The following is a 15264-nucleotide window of genomic DNA, read 5'->3' on the forward strand; positions in this document are numbered from 1 at the left end:
AAACAAAAAAAAAGCACTACTCTTTCTAGTAATGTTTCTCCCCGCTTCTAGCTGCTAAAGCAGTTTTCTGGATGGAAAAGTGTTCTTAAGACAGTTAAGGGGAACACAGCTTGATGAATTTGTAGATATGCAATGCTCAATAAGGTGTATCACGATCCACCATATTAAAAGATTTACAGGTTTAAGAAAATGTTTTTGTATGGGTTGTAATCTCTTTTCGCATTTTGGCAAATGAAAGGGGAGGGTCAGTTGGATTAAACAGGTGATGTGTTTTGGAGGAAGGTGACATCACAGTAGAAACGGGAGAGTTGCTGTCCTCAAGCATGAGTTGATGTATCTCTTCAAAGTTTGGCACTGACTCACACAATTTTTTTGGCCAGAATACCCAGATTTACCACTCTTTCCACAAGGTTTCAGCCATTGTCTTACCAATGAGAGAATGAGATAAAATTGGTTGTAATCTCACCAAAGTTATGGAATGAACATCCCCTTTTAACTGTTACAGCAGCTGCTATGTAATTTCCCATCCCCTCCAAGGAAAAAGAAAAAATCTCATCCTCTCAGACACCAAATTTTCTTATTTATAACTTTTGTTATGGATTGTGGTGGCCTTTTTTTTTTTTTTTTCTCCCAAGTACAAGGACAAATCATTGAAATACTTCAGCTGCATGCTGCTATGCTGCTTCTGAGAAATTCAGAGACTATATTTTCCTGGAAAGAAGTAATATAGCACTGAGCATGTTGTGCCATGCATGTCCATGGCCTCTAGTTGCAAAATCTTTCCCTAAGTACTGTAGAAATGCAAAATAGTCTATATTGGATTTTTACATTGTTTCTTTCTTCCCAGTAGAAGAAAGAAGATTTTAAATAAAGTCTGGAGATACACAGTTAAGGGTTCATAGTGTATATGCACAAATTCTGGCACATGGCCTCCCTGTCCCCATTCTGAGGGAGGCAGGTTTCATGGAATCATAGAATAGCTTGGGTTGGAAGGGACCTTCAAAGGTCATCTAGTTGAACCCTCCTGCAATGAGCAGGGACACCTTCAACTAGATCAGATTGCTCAGAGCCCTGTTCAGCCTGGTCTTGAATGTCTCCAGGGATGGACTACACTTCAGGGAAAGAACTCAAGTTAAATAAAAGGATTCTCCTATCAGAGTTTATATGTCTCCTTGACCTCATGAAAGCCCTAACTGGGGAGACAGGCAAAATAAGTTTAATTTGTTCTTTTGTAAGGTGTTGTATTAATATAGTGATAGACAGGCCCCACTACATTTGGCTTGCCCTGTAAATGGGCAAGATGGACAGAAGGAAGAAAGAGAAACAAGCAAAGAGGTACAGGAATTTACTCAAGTTTGCACAGCCTGTCCAGTGACTGCTGTGATTCCTAGGCCTGTCCATAGCTTGTGTTGCCTCCTGTGGCAGCATGTGCCTCAATTTACAGGTGTTCACAAATAGCAAACCAGGAAACCAAATAATTCTGCAGATGCTGTTCTGTCTTCTCAAAGTATTCTTGGAATGGTGCACATCTGTGGTAGAAGGTGTTCTGGAGGCGAGGTGACTGTTCTGCAGCCATGCTTCTATTTATATACGCTTGGCATTCTCAGTATGTAGGTGTTCATGGATGTTCTACTCTGTAAAGAGATGGGTCCTAAAAAAATGTATCAATTATTATTATTTTATTGGAATATTTCCCAAAAGCTTTAAAGATGTTGTTACGGAAGAACGTTAGAAGCCTGTGCAAGATGTTGGTGCAGACTGCCCAAAGGTTTTCAGGCAGAGCTCAAATACATTGGTACAGGCTTAAACAGAGGCAGTGATTCCAGGTGAGGCCTCCTCTGCATTCAGTTCAGGTGGCTTTTGCTTACCCCAGTTATATAGAGCAGATTTATGGTCATGAATCTTGCTCTTAGTTTCCACACTGGAAGAAGTTGCTTGGTCATTACTTCTAATACAATTTTTTTCATGGAATTGGCATGGGATGATGTTAGATGATGATAAAGCAAGCATAGAAGCATAGTTACAAGTGGCAAAGGTGAAAGTCCACAAGGATCCCCTTCTGGAAATATTCAGACTGGCAATGTAGATCATATTCTTTATTGTATGTGATGATCCCCACTTAAGGTTCAGGCCCTCTTTTGAAAAACTATACTATTGTATTTTCTCATATGTTCTGTCAGTTAGGAACTTGGGGTTTTTTGTGTGTTTGTTTTTAAAGAAGAAAAAAAAAAAAAAGGTGTGCTTGCTAGAAGAGGGACACCTGATATGAAGGATCTTTAGCTTTCAGTTGCATGTGACACTTGGAGTATAGAAGGGCATATATATTATAGACAGTGTGATATTTGGATCAAAGTGACTTCCTTTCCTGAGTGCCATACAGGTAGTATTAGTTCTGTACCAATTATAAATGCATAGAATCAGGGAAGATAAAAAGGCACAAGTGTAGTGATTTCTGTAAGAGCAACTTCACAGATGCAGTTAACATGATATTTATAATAAATGCTAAAGAGCAAGTCACCAAGGCAATTGGAGTATTTTGTTGAGTTAACAAACCTTTTTATTACACGCTGACTTTTTAAAAGTTGAGATATTTAATTTTTAGCCTTAATTTTAGTGAATTCCTTCATGGAAAATACATATTTTGGACAATTCATCCCATGATATTCCATGATAAATTGTAGCATGATTTCACGAAATGCAATGACAAGGCCAATTACGAAAGATTTCAAACAAAATAGTAAGAAGGCTTAGCTTTATTTTCCACCTAGGGCAAAACTCATACTTACAGAGTCTCTGAAAATAAGAGCCTTTCCAGAAAGATCGACGAGTGGTCTTAACAGGGTAAAGATCATCCTACCAGCGGATAAAGTTATTGAGATGCTGTTCGCTCTGCTACAGCGTGGCATAAACCTCGCTAGGTGGAGCTCTAAGGTACCAGGTAATCCCTCTGGGGACCTACATGGGCAGTAACGTTCATGGTCTCCATGGGAAGACTCGGGCATGGAATTCACAACCGCATCTCCGCGTATTCACACAAAAATAAGGGGCTGGAATTAAAATAATAATACCCCTGCCCCACCGCTAAAGGATTAAGGACGGGAATGCTCAAAGCAGAGGTGTAAACATTCAGAAAGCAAACAGCTTTTGGGCTGTGCACAAGTTTAGTTTTATAAGGGGAAAAGATAGTGGCATGTACTTTTATTTACCAAGCAGCCAGGCTGAGCAACATTTCTCAACGTTTCCTTCCCATCTCCTCAGGCTTAAAGATACTTAATGGTGCTACTCTCTGGCCCAGTGTATTGTACTGAAACATGCATACATTTGGGAGGAACTTGACAAAAAGAAGCATCTAAGGCTATGGTGGAGTGTATTTATTATCCAGATGACAAGTGGATGTCGCATACAATGGACAGCCTCGCTGGGGAATTAGGAGGAGTTAGAACCTAAAGTAGCAAAGCATTTCAGTAGGGAGGGGTCTGTGAAAGAAACAAAGGTGTAAAGCGAATAGGGGTGCAAAGTCCTAATGAGGGATGTCTGCAAGCTGTTTCAGTCCTTTAAAAACAGTCTGGAAGACGCCAGGGTCAAGAAGTTTGCCTCTAAGGGGGCAAATTTTTCATGTTTGGGTTTAAAACCGAAAGATTTTCTCCTTCAGGGTGGTGGTGACAATGACACTCAGAAACACATGGCTGCAGCAAGGGGCAGTTAACAGCTTCCCTGATGATTTTGGGGGAGCGTCTCACCCGGGGCAGGGCCGCACGGGTCACCTGCGAAGTCGCAGTGGGGCTTGGAGGAGAAGAGCTGGGGAAAGGCTGGCCGGCTGGAGAGGGACAAGCGCCTCTGCAAGCAAAATCCTCAAAACGCTGGAGAAACCCAGCGGCTGGTAATGACCTGAGGCGAGTGGGAACGGCAGCGCTAGGAGTTAGGCGAGGCTCAGAGGAAGGCGGGGTGGGGGGGGGGGGGGGAGTAGACGACTTTTCTTTTAGTCTGAGCCCAGGAAGGGGGGAAAATCCCTCTCAGCTGTTGTCAAGGAGATGGGCGGCCGGGTTGGCCGGACTGTCTGCTTTCAGAGCCCGCAGCTCGGGGGGAGCCGTTTCCCCGCGGCTCCGTACGAGGGGCAGGGGACTGTGCCCCCCAAAGAACCACTCCCAGCTGCGGGCGGGGGCACAACCGGGTGGGGGGGAGGCACTAACGGTCCACCCGCGCGCCCCGGCCCCTGAGGGGAACAAAGCTGAGGGCTCGCGCAGCTGGGTACGCCCGAGGTCGAAGCCCGGTAACGGCTGCAACGGCTTTCTGCGGGCTTCCTACCTGTTGGGAGACGGGAGCGGCAGCTTGCGGTGGCGCGGGCATCGCGCCGGTAAGCACCGCGCTAAGCCTGGCTAACAGACATCTCTCGGGGGTGGGGAGGAGTTCCACCGCTTCGCCGACCACCCCCCACCACCGGCGACGGCGGCGGGGCTCAGGGGCAGTCCCGGGGGCAGGAGGAGCGGCCCGGCCCGCCCCGGCCCGGCCCGCCCCGGTGGCCGGCACCGCCCCCGCCGCGGGAGCCCCGGCGAATCAGCGGGGCGCTGTCAGGGCGTCAGCGCCGGCGGCTCCGCGCGCCCGGCCCCGAGCGCGTCCCTTATCGCAGACAGGCACCGGGGGCCGGAGATCGCATCATTATCATGGGCACTGTTTGCTTTTCGCGGCGCTGCTGTTTGCTTTTCGCTCTCGCCTGGGCCGGCAGGTTGGCGGGAGGCAGCGGGGGCGCAGGTAAGAGGGGGCTCCGCCACTGTGCCGCCTTCCCCAAGGCACGGACGGCGCGGAGCCGTGGCCCCGGGGGGACCGTGTTTGTCCGCTTTCCTCTCCCTGGTGCAAGGTGTTGAGGGGGAGGTCACTTCTTGCTGCGAGTAGTGCCGGGCGTGTTGGAAGTTGTGGTGGGGAGGCGTTTTCTCGCGTGTTTGACACTGCCGGAGCCAAGGGACGTCTGGAGGGAGAGACTGGGAAGAAAAAGTTACTTTCCTTTAAGTGCCTACGTGATAAGTCTGTGCTGAACCCTAGAGACTCCACAGGGGAAGCGTTGTCTGTTATATCTTCACAGGTTTTCCTTGTCTGCGCATTAGCTCAAAGACCTGCCGTTTCCTAACAGCCGCGCTCGTATCTGTTTCATAGCAGTAATGATATTAAGTCTTTGCTCCGGTGTTAAAAAAAAAAAAAGGCACCGAAACCGCTCTCCTCCCCCCTCCCCCCATCTGCATAGGAACGTTGTAAGCCCAAAGTAATTCCTTTAAGATGTGTGTGCAGTCTCTGAAGTTGTGCTAGAATAAATCGTTTAAGGTGAAGTAGGAGAGTGGGGGTGGGCCGAAAAATCCCTTTTTGTCAGATGGCAAGAGTTTAAGCGCAACAAAATGAACAAAGTCAGCGTAGAAGTTCTTAAAGTCCAAGAAATGCAATGTGAGATGTGGAGCAGAGCAGGGGCTCATATTTGGTTTTGCCCTTTCATTTGACTCATTGGCATTCACGCCTGACTCCCAGGCATCCTCTGGTTGCTGTGAAATGTCCCCCTTGGCTCAATGCAGTTTGAATTTTTGACGGCATTATAAAGAGTCCAGCTGTCACTTTTGCTGATCTTGATGGGAGATGGGTGCTGGTTTAATGAGTCAAAAGTATGAACCAAAGCATTAAAAAAAAAAAAAAAAAAGACACAAAAAAAACCCCTTCTTTTCTTTTCGTGCTTGACTGGATCTGTGTCTGATCTGGGCAACACCCTCGGACCCCCTCAGCTAATTCACGTAAATCATAGCTAGATCTGAACCGGTTCAGCGGTTAAAATAAACGAATGGACAAGAGATACGTATACAAATTACAACAGCTCTGCGTTTCTCCAGAAAATACAATGCTTTGCTGTTGGGAAGGGGCAAGTGTTCCTTTTTTTCTTAAAAAAACAAAACCAAAACATAATAACAACAATACCGAGTGCAGGCAGTTCTCTTGCTAGGAGCCCTGAGGTGCCCCGCGGGGCCGTTCCTGGTCTGCACATCTCAGAGAAGTTCTGTGTGCCGTGCCACAATATCTGATTATTCTCCCCTCTCTAAGTAGCCCCCTCCATTCCCCGGTTACTTTGAAGGATCCGTGTTTTATCACTGGAGATGGCTTGATTGAGCACTTCTGAAACAATTCGCGTGAGGATTTTAAGCTAACAATAAAAGTGTTTTCACTTTAGTGCACCTTTTTTGAGGATCTGTTAATCTAATTGGCATGAAACTAGCTGCGCATGTCTTTTGCTGGATGCCCTCCTCCCTCCATCCGCAGCACCTCTCTTTCCTCGACACTTCCCTAAAAACGAAGAGGGGAGACTCTACTCTGTGCAGCTCGGCTGGTTGTTACCCGGCTGCTCACCCGCCCCCCCCCCAGGGCAGGGCGCTCCCCTGCCTACCTTTCTCCTCCCGGGAGCCCCAGATGTGGCTCTCGCCTGCCTGACATGATGAGGGAGTCCCCGTGAGGTGCGTTACTGACACGGCGGCCGCGGCTGACAGCGGCGGCCCGGCCGGTCTCCCCGAGGCAGCGCCGGTCTCTGACGGCGGCGACATCGCCTCCTCCCGCGGCGGCCCCGGCGCCCCGGCCCCTCGCGTAGGGCGCTACGAGTGACGGGGTGGCCGGGGACAGTCTGTGGGGAGAGCGGGGGGCAGGGCAGGTTAGGCAGGGCTTTAAATGTTCCCCTGTTAACAGCACACCCCATCCTTGAATAGGTCGGAGCTTTTTTATTTTCTTTCCCCTTCTATGTTCACTTCATTAACATTCCCACGACTACCAAATCTCGACTCTCTCTCATCCTCCTCCCTCCCCCATCTTCTTTAAATCCGGGGGAGAAAACGAATGCCCGTCACTGAAATGTTTGTAAAGGCTTCCTACCCTGAAAACAAGAAAAGAAGTCTGTGTCCCCCCTTTCAGAGTCCGTTTCACTAGTGAGGCACCCACCCGAGCAGGGGCTGGGAAGGCTGCTGGGATCTTTCCCTTCTAAATGGGTTTTAGTCCATGTAGATGATGCGGGTTGCTTTTCTTCGTGCTAACTTACAGAGTTTCATATGGTCTTTTTTTTTTTTTTTCCTCTTAATAAAAAGGATTAATGTGGTTTTGCTGTTCAAATATGTCTTTTTCTCATTCCCCCACCAGCATAGCTTATTTAAACTAGTGTAAATTAAGATCTCTTTGCTAGAACATGTAAATGGGCTTTTTTTTTCCCCCTCTTATAGGTCATTTAAGCACTCTTTTGTTTTATGAAGATGTGAGTCCAGACCTATACAGCTGATGCTAATTTCTCATATGTCTAATGATTTCCTAATGCAGAAGCTTGGTGAAGCAGTGCTTATAAATGACTTCAGAAGAATAACGCATTGGTTTGTTAAGTTATTTGACCTTAGCTGTTCCCATTTCCAGGATGACACTTGGAAGGCAAGCCAGCAAACAGCTTCTTCAGGGGGAGTATTTCTCCTTCATGGTTTTCTGTGTCTCAGGTCTCCCTTCTCATCTGTCCCCTTGGGGTTCATTCTGTGCTTGCAGATGTTGACGAGTGTGCAGAAGCTACGGATGACTGTCACATCGATGCAATTTGCCAAAACACACCAAAATCCTACAAATGCATCTGCAAGCCAGGCTATAAAGGCGAAGGGAAACAATGTGAAGGTAAGGACAGCTCAGCTCCTCTCCCTTCTCCCCTCCCTTCTCTTATTTGTTTGCTCTTTAAAAGCTTTTGTAAACAGCTGAATTCCTGAAACGATTAATGCAGATTTACAGCTGCTTACTCTCAAATCTCGGTGTTTATTGGCAAGCATCCCCCTGCTGCTTTTGCTAATTGTCCGGCATCACAAACATCGTGTCCGCCAGCCCACTTCTAGCAATAAAAATAAGTAAAATTTTTAAAAGGGTGGGGGGTGGGCGCGTTCCCCTCCTGGGTAGCACCAGCCTGTCCCGGGAGCGCTGGGCCCACTGCCGCCGGAGCTCGAAGCGCCGTGCCTGGCACGTGGGCCCGCCCGGGGCGCGGCCGCCGGGCCGGGCTGGGCTGGGCTTCGGTTCCCTCCCGGCGGGGAGGGAGGGTGCGCTGGCCGCGGTGGGGAGCCAGGGTGGCCGTCTCTCCCAGCCGCAGGCGTTCGGTGAGGCCAGCCAGCGGGGCTGCGGGGAACCGGGGCCGCCTCACTGCACTGCCGTCTGCCCTGCGGCCTCCTCAGCCTGGCCCAGCACGGTGTTGCAGCCTGTCTCAGTCACTCTCCTCGGGTCCTTCTGAGGCACAGGGAAGCTTGCACCTTTCACCTGGCTAAGGTGTGATTAACCATCACTCTTCTCACCCAGTGAGAGCCTCGTTCCTCCTGGTCTGTTTGCAGTAGGTGTTGTTTTGTGTCAACTCGAACAAGACACTGGAGCTTGCTTCTTTCACCCAACGAACATGTCATGATCATGTATTTTTAGTATGTGAAACACTATTTGAAAAGGAGCTATTTCAGATTATTGTACTTACACAGACTTTAAAAAGTTGTTTTGCTTCTGTATGTCCTTGCATCAATCCTTGCACTTGAAAAAGACCTAGCATGTTTTATTAGGCACTCTGTACACTCATATTTCAGGTTTTATGAACTCTGTCTTGTTCTCTGGTGAAAAGACCTAATATTGTAATTGCAGCAGAATACCTTAAAAATATAAGATACAAGGTGTGTGTTTGGGGGTGTTTGTTTGTTTCTACCTACTCGTAGATGCCTAGCAGCTATAAAAATTCTAAGTCTCTGTCTTTCTCTAGCAGACTGAAACTTTTTCAGAATGTATATGGCCAGTCCATTAAAAAGATTAAAGACCTAGAAATGACTTTGCTGAAGTCTACAAAAATTTGAAACCACATATTATTCTCCATGGACTTCTGAAGTGTTTGTTCAAGTGCCCTCATAAAGCATTTTTGTGGTTGTCATATTTTTCTGTGTTGGGCTTAACATTGACAGAGACAAATTCCTACTGTCCACCTCTTGGTGCTCTAGCATCTCTGAGCTGCTGTTTAGAAGCCAGATTCTCTTTCTTGCAAACAATAATAATTCAGCACCACTTTTTCCCCTTATTCATCCCTTCCAGGGGAAGAGTTTTGTGCAGAGAAAATGTACTCAAGGCCACAGCTGTGGAGGTTACAGCATTCTCAGAAATGGGTACTGCTTGTTGTATTGGTTTTCCATCTCAAAAACTTCCTTAAGCTTTAACTACTACTACTATTTTAGCTGTTGAGCTCTATTTAATGGTAGACCTGGCTGATACTCATGATTATTTAATACATATATTTCTCTTTGCCTGACTTACCTTTGCTCAGTAAAAAAGAGAGCTTAGTAAGTAGTAAAAAACAAGTTTTGTCTGTGGAATGATACACAGAATTATAGAATTTCTGTGGCTGATGTCAAACTTGTATCTGATGGAATGTAGTGTCTAATAAGCTTGATAAGTAAGGTAAGCCGAGGCAGACTGCAACACATTTTGCATGCTTGTTAATTGTTCAGCATTAGGTAAATGAATGCGAGGTGTCTAAACCAGGTATTACTAGGTGTGATATATAACTTTAAAAAATATCACAATAAGAGTTCTGAAGATTTTGCATCAGGTCTATATTTTAAGTTTGTAATTGATATCAAACTTAGAGATAAGCAGAAAGCTTGAAATATTTTTGGATGCTTCCTTTTTGGAGCTCATTTTAGATTACTTACGTAGTACATTTTCATTTGATGTCAAAGTACTTTGAAACTTTGTTACTGACATTATGTACCTTCAGTGGCAGGCAGATGTCATTATGTCCTTTTTGTAAGTGAGCAAACTCAAACCTATAGAGGTGAAGGAAGGGTCATACACAGTGCAGACCTAAGGTATGTCTCAGGTCTGCTGTTCACATAGAGTGGCTTGATTTTGCATCTTGAGGTCAAGTATTCAAAACCTACAGAAATAAGCAGACTGGCAGTATTGATTGGTATTTAATATTCTGTCATAAGACAACACCAGTAATCAGCCACTAAAATTATCTTTTCAGATAAAAGGGACTGTGCTTGTAATAACAAAGATGAAATACACTGAGTGGTTTTTGTTGTGCCAAAACCAAAGCGGGGTCATGAAGCAATTCTGGATATTTATAGCTGAGCGTTTCTAAATAAGCTTTTTGATTGCTGAAACTAGTTACTGATGAGAAAAGGATGTCTTGTGCACAGATAATGTGCCTATTTAACCAAGTTTGTAGTAATCTACTGGTATTGCTTCATGTCTAAAGAACATTCCTTACATCATGACTAACTCCCTTATAATACAGGCTGTTATATACAGCCAGATTTTACTAAACAAGCAGAATTGCAACTTATATAGTGCAGTGAGCTTAAAGAAATTATATGATCAAATGTATTCCATTTAATTTTAGTGAGCTGCCAGTTTAGGTTATAGTGAGGCATTACAATTAATTTAGAAAGGTGTGCATGTTAATTTACTTTAAACATCAGTCTTAAGTTTTACATTTGTTCACTTAAAATCCATTTTGAAAGAAAGGGATAGGGTATGGGAACGAACATGATTTATAAAAGTCACAGAGAACATATTTGTACAGATATACCCAGTATGTGAATATGTATTTTGTGTACTTTTGCATATTTATTTATAGTGTTTTATTCAAATAAAATGAATGTTTTAAAGAATGGGATCTTTAGACTAATGCAGGAGATATGGAGCCCAGGCACTTGTGCAGGATTTTGTGCATATTTTGGTGCTCTGACCTAAAGGGTGGGGAGAAATACATACGACAGAAACATTCCTTAAGGGACTCATGGAGAGCCCTAGCAGCAATTATACTAAAATGAAACATTTTCTTGACAGTCTGTTAAATGCCTTTAGCAGGGAATTTGTTTCTGAACTTTCCTTTTCTCCCAAAATGTCTTTTGGACTGGATTGCTCCAGAGTTTCCAAGGATTTGGGATCACTTCACAGTTTGCAGATCTTTTTTCTTTCTTTTTTTCTTCTGGTTAGCCTTCTTACCTCCACCAGCTGACCTGTTTTTTTCCACAGAGCACAGTTGTTTCTCCAGACAGAAGAACTGCTCATTCTTCAGGTGTCTTGTCTCTTGCTTCTCTCTGTAGTTTTCAGTTTAACTTTTTTTCAACCACCTATCCCCTGTGCTTTGTCAAGCCATATGGTCAGCATTGCCATGATGATATTTCCCCATATCACATATTATACCAGTCTCTTTTGACCACAAATTCTCTAACTGGTATTTTCATAGGACAGAATAATGTGTCCAGCCCTGGTAATCTTAAAAAAAATATTTGCTTTCAATTGTCCATTTCTATTCAACACACAAAACCTATTCATTGATAACTGATTCAGTTGCCCTGGCAGACCTACTATTACCCAGGAAGTCTTCCGTATTGTGATTTTAGTCAATAACTCAAATGCAGTGGCCTGCATTCAGCTGCAAGCATGCATTTGCATGTTCCCTAGGTCTTTGTCCTTGCCTTCTCTACATTGACTTTTGGTCTCCCCACAGGTTGATATCTCAATAAAATTGTTAGCTGGAAAATTGTGTCAAAGCAATAGAGATTCCAGAGGGTTCAAAAGGATTCCAAGCCCTGAGGTTCCCCTAGGCCTCGACAGGGTCTTCTTTGTCCCCGATACCAATGCCGCATGTTTGCTCTTGTACTCTGTCGTTGAACAGTTTATAGCTCTTAAACCTAAGGTTTGGAGGTTTTTGTCCATGTTACTTCTCATGCTATTCCAAACCGTTGTGCCATTAATGGTTAAAATACTCTGTATAATTTCTGGTTGCTGTTTATCTGTGCCAATTTTATATCCAGTTAGTGTGTTAGCTTTATTCTCTATTTTAAGCATTTTTTTCCTTCAGCCTACTGTTTATCCTCAGTGTGACTGTGATTTCAGTGAGTTCCTCTAGCTGTAGTTTCTTTTTCTTTTGGATACCTTATGTGTAGGATTCTTTCTCTACAGTATATAGAGGATGTGATTGGGTGGATGTGATTTTTCCTTAAGAGATGTTCACTGGGACCTGTTGCTTCTAGGTTGCGAAACTCTGCTCCAAGATTTCCCATATTGAATAAGATTTCCCTCTTGGTGTGTGTTCTCTACTGTCTTTCATAGTATTTGCATAACTATTCTTCAGTTCTTTTAATAATCGGTCTCATACAGTTGTTATGTTTCTTGAATTCTGTACAGAAGAGAAATGCTCAAAACTTTTAAATTTTTTTTTTTTTTTTAATTCTTGCTGTGTAGCTTCATAATGCTGTTGATGGACTTTGCATTGAGAGCAACATACATGTGCTGTGGCAAAGTATGCTGTCAGTCTGCCTTGAGAGGGTGATTTTCAAGTTGGAAATTTGTGCTAGCAGCAGCAGTTCTGCTTGAATACTAGTTGAGTAACCCTCTGCAGTTGTATTGCTGTTTGTCATATATTGAGGTACTTGCAGACTTTTTCCTAACGTAAGTAATCATTCGAGGTAAACAGGCAGGTGATCATGCTGATCTGCAGAGGGGGCTGTTATTCTTGATTACCCCAGTGACAGCATCCCACTGGGTATAGGCATGATACAACCTCAGAATAAGATCAACCATTCCTGTCTCAATCACAGGTTATATTCTGTGTATGTCCATTTGGAAACACAGACTTAATTGTCCTTTCTGAACATCAGTGCTCATCTAAGGGCTGCCTAGCTGAAGGAAGCTTCTGGAAAATGTGCAGCCAAACAATCTAGGAAGGCATCTCATAATCTGGGGCTGATATGCTGCTCGTTGCAACTTCTACCATAGTTCCTAACGTTTGTCTGTGTACAGTGGATGGAAATAATATGGTATCTGGAAAAATACTTGCATGGATATACCTAGGTTTTGTTATTCCCATATGTTATGTGATGTCTGGCTTTGTTTCTGACACGGTACATTGCTGCAGACAGAAAAGCACAGAGTATCATACAGATAATCTCTGAACTGTTAACTAAAGTTCCCTTTTCTGAATTAGGAATTCTATTGTTGTGGAAACATCAGGATGGTGAATTTCTTACTTTGGCAAGTGTTTTGAGACTCTTGTGATAGGACATGCAATTCTGTCTTCATACTGCAAGTGCAATAATGTCCCTAAGCCAAAATTTAAATTCCTTATGGTGTTTGCAACAATAGACTTAAGTACAAAATGAAAGCTCATTGCAATTACAATGAATCAGAAATGGTATAGATAACCCACTCATTATCATATTCAGTAATTGTGTGGTGTGAGGCCAAGGTTCTTCTTATACCTATTTGTTAGATCTGTTTTAAAAATATTTTAAACAAATATTAGCAATAAAATTATTATTACAGGGCTACTCTGAAACAGCAACCTGGAACCAGCACAGGACATTTCAGCATTCTCACTTCCCAGCTCCTGGTCCAGTATCTCACACTGAAGCCTTCTTTTCTCTGCAGGGATAATTAAGTATGAGGCTTTTGGATGTCTTCGAGATGGAACAATGTTCCCAGTTCTTTTAAGAGCTCTGTGGTGTGCAGTCAATCCACTCTCAGCTAATTTTTCTTAAGTGGACCATCTTTATCGGTGATGTTTTGTGGGAGTAAAAGAACACTGTTGGGTATCCTTTGGTTTCGGAAACTTGGGCATCTTGATGCTTGCACAACTGCAGTGGTCTCAGGCTTGTACTGTCTGTCTCATTGCTGAATAACAGAGATGCCACTGAACAAGGCAGCTTAAGTGACTTCTTCCTGATTGATGATTCTTCTAATTGCAGTAGAAGGTGGATTAATTCTCTCAAGGAAGGGTCATCCTCTGGGATCTTGCAAATATTGAATCATTTCAGGCTGAATATTATCACTACATCCATAGTCTTGTTGCTATTGCTTTCAAGAAGGTGCTGTGGGAAGTCAGTTTGGTCAAATCCACTAATAATATCTACTACTAATGTCCCACTACGTATCTGTCAGGGCAACAAAGGATTTTCTGAATAGCTCTGTGTTGGTGTGTTGAGGTTCTTTTTCCACTTAAAACACCTCAAATATCTACACTCTTTGTCTGTTCTGAAAAGCTGCAGGAAGACGGAATGTGAACATTTTTTCCTACATATTGTTTCAGCCTTTTTTCATATCTTTATTCAAATTTTGTTATTTTCTGTATAACCGTTTTATGCCTTGATCTCAGTTTAGTGCTTGAGGCTTTGATGCTGATCTAATTGCTTTGGAACTGGATGTCCAGTAATCTTGAGGTCTGCAGTGAATATTAGGTAGTGAAGCTGCTGTGCTTTCTATTTTTACAGTTACAATACCTTAAGAGATGACATTAATGTCATGTTTTGAATTTTATGTCACCCTTCTGTAATGGCTGTGTTCTGGATGAGATCTGTTGCTACAGGCCTGTGATGCTGGTTTTCTCCTGTTGGCTGCAGCAGCCCAGCTGACCACAGAGGAGGAGATGCTCTGCAACCTCCCAGTTTTGTGGTGATTTTTATTTCAGGGTCAAACCTTCCTTCCCAGTTTTATTCACACAGATCATAGCTTTACTCTGGGTAAGCCATTGTGCTGATTTCCTGAAAGCAGCTTCCAGAAGCTGTACATACTGTCAAAAAACAGGGGAGGGAGAATATAAAATAGCTGCTTCGATTTAAGCTGGTAACTTTTTTTTTTTCCCCCCTCTCTGTAAATCCTACTTATTTGATTGGGTAAATTATGCATCTTTTTTCGGTTTAGGCTGATAAAAGTGTTTCCCAGAATTCAATCCTGAGGTCTTCTCCATGCCTTTTTTTAATATTTTCTTTTATGTTTTAATTGTCTGGTACCATTTAATACTTGATTCTCAGCTTGCCAGTTTTCCGAATTACTTCAGGGATGGAGTTTCTTTGGGGATGGAGAAGAAATAGCAAGCAAGAAAATACTCTTGAGAACATTCTGTAATAAACCAGAGTTTTATTAGAGCCTAAGTGAATTAACAGATTATGATAACTTTTTCTTTTCTCCTTCTTGCCACTTCTGTTCCTTGAATAGGGCTTTTGTTTTGGCCAGGGTTGAGCCTCAATTTGATTTGTTTATTTATTTCAGATGGCTTCATTTTCCGTTGTTCGGCAGTTTATTTCTTAGTTGGGATGACCTGACACTTTTCACTGCTCACAGTACCATCAGTCTGCAAGTGTCACACACCCCATTGTTTTCTCCTCTCCCTTTTCCTCTCTACCCTATCCTGCCTCTCAGAGCTACTTTCTGGCAGCCCGTGGTGCTGCTTCACTGAACAGCTCCCCTGGTGGTCCAGCT

At 43.7% G+C, this 15264-nt stretch overlaps 1 protein-coding gene across 1 annotated transcript in view; it reads left to right on the plus strand.

The window, feature by feature from the left end:
* Window positions 1-4658: 4658 nt before the first annotated feature.
* Window positions 4659-15264, plus strand: part of SCUBE1 (signal peptide, CUB domain and EGF like domain containing 1) — a 205805-nt gene continuing 195199 nt past the window's right edge. The window contains exons 1-2 of the mRNA XM_082051669.1: window positions 4659-4749; window positions 7537-7659. Coding sequence (XP_081907795.1) covers window positions 4662-4749; window positions 7537-7659 — 211 coding nt within the window. The 5' untranslated portion in view covers window positions 4659-4661. The remainder of the gene's footprint in view (window positions 4750-7536; window positions 7660-15264) is intronic.

Source organism: Streptopelia decaocto (assembly GCF_964273445.1).
Source record: "Streptopelia decaocto genome assembly, chromosome: 1".
Taxonomy (NCBI): domain Eukaryota; kingdom Metazoa; phylum Chordata; class Aves; order Columbiformes; family Columbidae; genus Streptopelia; species Streptopelia decaocto.